This window comes from Myotis davidii, unplaced genomic scaffold (assembly GCF_000327345.1).
Source record: "Myotis davidii unplaced genomic scaffold, ASM32734v1 scaffold826, whole genome shotgun sequence".
NCBI classification, from domain to species: domain Eukaryota; kingdom Metazoa; phylum Chordata; class Mammalia; order Chiroptera; family Vespertilionidae; genus Myotis; species Myotis davidii.
Genome location: NW_006297142.1, coordinates 188,429 through 193,980, shown reverse-complemented (window position 1 = coordinate 193,980; position 5,552 = coordinate 188,429). Strand labels below are relative to the sequence as shown.

Here is a 5,552-nt window from a genome sequence, read left to right as displayed (position 1 = left end):
CCCCTGCACCTTCTCCCAAGGAGCCCAGCCGCTTACCCTGGAGCCCAGAATCCTCTCATTCACTCGGCTGAAGCCAGTCTCCCACTCGGAACCCCTGGTCACCTGGGGCAGGAGCTCGTCCCCCTGAGGCACAGAGCGGCCGCTGGAGGCAGGGGCAGGCCTCCGCCCTGTCCTAACTGCCCCCAGACCCCCAGACCCCCAACTGTGGGGACAGGCGTCCCGCCCCGCCCCGCTCACATGAAGGTGCGTCATGGGGAGAAAGTCCGCCTTGCTGGTGCTCTGGCCGGGAAGGAGGGCCTGGGAAGAGGCCGGCGGAGCAGCGTCAGTGAGCCCGCCAGAGCCGCGGACTCTGCGGGGCTCAGCGCGAATGGGGTGACTGGGGCAACAGGGAAGGGACCGGTGTGGGAGGATGAGGCGGCCGTGGAGCTGAGTGACCCCAGGGGGCAGGGGGCCTGTCCGGTGCTGAGTGACCTCGGTTGGCCCCGCGGCTTCTCCTCTTTAGACCTCAGTCTTCCCGTCCATAAAGGGGGGGGATTAGGCCGAAGGAGTAGTTTTTACAAATGCTCTTTCAGCTTGCGTTTGAACAGGAGGTTCTGCAGCTCACATGTAAACAAAGCTAGGGGTTCCCAGGCCGGAGGGTTTCCGTCTCCCTGCGACTCCAGGGGGGCCCAGCCCCACTTACCGGGTCCCCAGGGAGCGCCTGGGAGGGCGCCTGGAAGGCGATGGGGTTCTTGGTGGACCCTTCGGTGAAGCCGCTCCTCTCCTTGGCCCCGATGGACTTCTTCTGCAGGAGATCTGCAAAAGGCCGCCCTGTGCCCCCGGCCACCTGCCCCACCCACGGGGCCTCCAGGGGCTCAGAGGCCGGGCGGGCAGGGACCGAGCTGAACCCCCAGGATCCGGGGCGCCAGGAGGAAACCAGAATCCAGGGCCGAGGAGAGAGGAGCGGGGGAAGGGCAGGGCCCACAGGCCAGGGGTGGCTGGGGTGCTCGACCAGCCCTGCAAGGTGACAGCTGTCCTTTGGGGTTTGGCGAGCCTAAGGCACTGAGGTCACCCCGGGGAGACAGTTCCCCCAACTGCCGGAACGTCCTTCTCTCTGCCCCCCCCCCCACCACCACCACCTTCCTGGTGCTGTGCCGGCTCCCGTCCCCCAGGGGCGCTCCTGGGCCTGTCCTGGGGTCGGGGGAGGGAGGCGCAGTGGAAGGAGGTCTGAGCTCAGACAAGTGCCCACCTGGCTGGGTTGAGGCCTCTTTGAGGTACTTGGAATTATACTCGGAAGCCATGAAGCGCGGGCCCTGGAACAGAGGGTGGGCGTGGGGACACAGGTGGCTGGGCCCAGGGGGCGGCTGGGGGCGGGGTAGCTCTGGGAGCCTGCTCGGAGCAGACCTGTGTGCTGTGTCCTGGGCAGTGAGGGACAGTCCGACACCAGCACACGAGTTCCTCTCTGACCAGGCCTCCCAGTGCCAGAATTCACGAGATCACAGTTCCCCGGCGACCAGAAAACTACTGCCCACCCCACACGGGAGTCCTAGCGATGAGCAGCGGGGCCCGGAGCCCCCAGGAGGGGCCCAGACTGGAAGGGGCCCAAAGAGAGGAGAGAGACCGAAGGGAGAGAATGGGAGTCACTTCACAATTCAGGGCCCGGACCCAAGGCGTCCGGGGGAGGCGGGGAGCAGGGAGCCAGGGTTAAACCCCAAGACGCGCAGAAGGACCGCTTGGATGCCGTCTTGGGAATCGAGTCCTTTGCTCGCCCATTTGTTTTTGTTGTTGCTTTTCGGTGCCCCGAGCCCGCATGTAGTGGGCTCCTTGAGGGAGTCAGTGCAGAGGGAGGAGGAAGAGGGGGAGGAGGAGGAGGGTCGGCTCCCGGCCCAGCCCGCAGCCCGCCTTGGGGTCACCCACTCACGTGTCGGGCATTCTCCCACTCCACCGAGCCCTTGTTCTGCTGCTGGAGCAGGGGCACGTGCTTGGGCTCCAGCCCGGTGATGGCCTGTGGCCCGTAGTCCTGGGTGTCAAAATGCACCTTCCTGACCTGCGGGGGGGATAAGGGGGAGCAACCAATCGCCCGCCTGGTGAGGGCGTGGCAGTCACTTCCTGACCCTGATTCTGCCCTGGACTCCCCGGGTCTCCGCAGCAGCCTCCGGGGTCCCTGTACCATGAGGGCGGGCCCTACCCCTCTGCTCAGAGCCTGCAGTACTCGCCAGCCTGGGAGTAGAAGCCCACGTCCAGACAGCAGCCCACAAGGCCCTCGGCCCCTCTACTCCTCTCCGGTCCCTGCCTCCTGCTGTCCCTCCTCACCCCAGACACCCCCACCCAGGCCCCAGGGCCTTTGCACTTGCTGTCCGCAGGGCTGGGACGCTCCTCCCTCACATTGCTGCGACTGAGCGGAACACTCATCTCCCTCATGTCTTTGTCTAACGTCTCCATAGCAACCTTCTCTGACCTGATTTGCAGGTGCAGCCCCTTCACTTCTGCTGCACCCCCTGCCTCATCCCTGTTGTAGTTTCCCCAGCACTGATCACCTTCAGCCATGGCAGAGGTGGCCAGGACATGGGTGGAACGGATACAGGAGTGGGTGGGTGGGTACCCGGAGGTGATGGTGATGATAGGAATGGTGGCCACCACAAAGACAGGAAGGAAGACGGGGGTGATGATGGCACATGTGGAAGTGACAGCGAGGGTGAGAATGGTGGTGTGGGCCTGGGACTGGAAGGGATGCTGGAGATCCCGGGGATGGGTTGGGCGTGGGGCTGGAGAAGGGCGTGGGAATGAAAGTGGAGCCACAATGGCTCCCTCGTACCCAGACATCTCAGCCTGGACCAGGGCCTAGCAGGGCAGCCCTGCCCGCTGGAGGAATCCCAGTCTCTCCGGCCCAGCCCCCCTTCCACCCCACCTCAGCCCCCGCCCCGGCCCCGGCTCAGCACTGACCTCCTTGGAGGTGGGTGCTGTGCTGGCCTTCTCCCGGGAGTAGCCAGAGCTGGTCTGGTACAAGCCACCGGGCAGCGGGCACTTGCCATCAGGCACCTCCAGGGGGCGGTAACTCTGGCTGGTGACGGTCTGGAAGCTGTCCCGGACTTGTTCCCTGAGGGCAGCAGGAGCTATCACCCCGGGGCCTGGGGTGCTTCTCTCCAGCAGCTCTCCGCCCCCCTCCAGCCCCCAAGATTCCTCGGAAGTCCTTTGGGCCCCGAGTCCTTAGGGGCCAGGCCCTGAGCCCCCCAGAGCCCCAGACCAGGGCAGGCAAGGCTCAGAGTCCTCGTGCGTGGGTGTCTGTGAGAGCTGAGGCCCAGCAGGGCAGGGACTGAGAAGGGGGCGTACAGACCGTACCCCATGGCTGGATTGTCGGGAGCATGGAGACCGGCTTGGTATGAGACCGCAGGCCGGTAATTCGATTTGTAGCCGGTGCCTTTATGACTGCCCATGCGGGGCTTGAAATCCCGGCCTGCGGGGGGTGGGGGAGGAGGCAGGGAGGCAGGACCCAGGTCAGCAGGGGAGGAGCGCCGAGGGCGGGCCTTCCCAGGCAGGGCCAGCTCCCCCCAGAGCCCAGGGGCCCAGTGATGGAGAAGGCACAGAGCAGGGGCAGGAACCTGTGCGACAGGAAAAGCCTGACCCTCTGGGACTCTGACTGAGGCCCAGGTCAGTGCGGCAGCGTCACAGGATGGGTCCCGGGCGGGGGCTACGGGGCGGCCTGCGGACAGCACATGTGTGAACACGGTCCCTGTGGGGCTCGGGGGGCTGCCGTCACTCTGTGTGACCAGCCGCCGGGGGCTGCTTCTCTCCCGCAGAGGCCTCCCCCATCCTCCTGTGTCCTGGGGGCTCCTGCACAAAGGCGCCCTCACCATAGGCTGTGCAGTAGGTGGTGGCGTAGAATTTCATGGGGTCCGCGCAGCCCCCTGAGCTCGACTTCACGTAAGGGGAGGCAATCCCCAGGGGGATTTTCCCCGTCATCGTGCTGCGGGGCAGGGCCCCGGGGCCTAGGAAGGAAGCACACAGAGCCTGGGGGTCCAGCAGCCCAAGGGCCCCAGTTCCGGCCATGGAGACCGCAGAGGAGGTGGTGGAACCCCACCCGGCTGGCCCCTCCCCAGGCCTGCCTGTGTCCACCACCCACACCTCGCACTGAAGGAAGGACGCGTCATTGTCAGCATGTGTCTCGGGTACTGGGTCTCGGTTCACTTCCCCACACCTTGTTGTGAACTCCCATTTTACAGCCGGGAAAACTGAGGTTGCAAGTGGTGAAGGATTAGCTCAGCGTCGATGGTAGAGCCAGGGCCTGGGCACAGGGCACCTGACTCCTGCGCGTCCTGATCCTAACCCAGTGATGGCGAACCTATGACACTTGTGTCAGAGGTGACACGCGAACTCATTTTTTTGGTTGATTTTTCTTTGTTAAATGGCATTTAAATATATAAAATAAAAATATAAGTCTTTGTTTTACTATGGTTGCAAATATCAAAAAATTTCTATATGTGACACGGCACCAGAGTTCAGTTAGGGTTTTTCAAAACGCTGACACGCCGAGCTCAAAAGGTTCGCCATCACTGATCTAACCCCACACACCGTCCTCTGGGGACCGACGGCCAGCCTCTGGCCGGTGGGAACTCCCGGCTACTCCAGCGGGACGCCCACTCCCAGCCCGGGCCTGGTCTCTCCCTCCACTCCTGGGGCCTCGCCCACCTCCCACCAGAAGTTGGCTCTGCCCAACCGCAGCTGCCCCACCCTCACCTGCCCTCCGCAATGGCTGTGAGGTCTGCGAGAGGAGAGGGGACAGGAGGCAGCAGCTGCTCCAGAGAATCCTGGGCCCTCAGGGACGTGGCCAGGCCAGGAGTCACAGTGGTTGCCTAGCAACCGGCGCCTAGCAACAGCGTCCCATGCCTCTGAAGCCCTTCTAAGGCCAGGGCCCTGGCCGGAGGGGGCAGGGTGCCAGGAGTTGTCCAGGCCAGAGCCTGCCTCCGCGGCCTCCCCCCTCGCCAGCCTCCCCCTGCCAGGGCCCAGCAGAGCTGTGCTCTGAGTGACGCGAAATAAAAGATAATCCAGAGCAATCACTTCCATTTATTGAGTACCCACTTCTCAGCAGACACTTGCCATCCGTTAGCTACAGTAGCTCTTCCAGGTGGCTATTATTATGCCTCTTGTCCCATGGGGACGATGAGGTTAGGCAAGCAACGCGGCTGGAGAGCTGGCAATCAGAAAACAAGGCTGGAACGCAGATGTGGGTGGGTCCAGGCTCCCCTCTCAGCCTCTGGGTTAATGAACGCTGGTTGTGTTCTGCCAGCGCCAAACCCGCGCCCAGCTCCTCAGCGCACATTAATCATTATCCCCAAGAAACCACAGCCCTCGCGGGTGTGGTTCAAGCCGGATCTGTCGCCTTTGATGAGGTTCTGATCCCCTCACGCCCCCACTTCCTCCTCCTCCTCCCCGAGGCCTGTGGCTGCCTGCGCACAGGGCTGCTGGCGGGCGGATGAGCGCGCGGACTCAGGGCCCGAAGGATAACTGAGGCTCAGCTTTTATTTTCTTTCGTTAAATATATTTTTATGGATTTCAGAGAGGCAGTGAAAGAGACA

At 63.5% G+C, this 5,552-nt stretch overlaps 1 protein-coding gene across 1 annotated transcript in view; it reads right to left on the bottom strand.

Moving 5' to 3' along the window:
• PPP1R32 (protein phosphatase 1 regulatory subunit 32) overlaps nt 1-4,801 on the bottom strand; it is a 17,262-nt gene extending 12,461 nt beyond the window's left edge. Inside the window, exons 1-9 of the mRNA XM_015569808.1 lie at nt 4,714-4,801; nt 3,831-3,965; nt 3,319-3,433; nt 2,923-3,076; nt 1,901-2,026; nt 1,229-1,292; nt 683-795; nt 238-297; nt 37-123 (exon numbers count right to left, since the gene is read on the bottom strand). Of these exons, the coding sequence (XP_015425294.1) occupies nt 37-123; nt 238-297; nt 683-795; nt 1,229-1,292; nt 1,901-2,026; nt 2,923-3,076; nt 3,319-3,433; nt 3,831-3,939 (828 nt within the window). The 5' untranslated portion in view covers nt 3,940-3,965; nt 4,714-4,801. The remainder of the gene's footprint in view (nt 1-36; nt 124-237; nt 298-682; nt 796-1,228; nt 1,293-1,900; nt 2,027-2,922; nt 3,077-3,318; nt 3,434-3,830; nt 3,966-4,713) is intronic.
• Between the last annotated feature and the right edge of the window lie 751 nt (nt 4,802-5,552).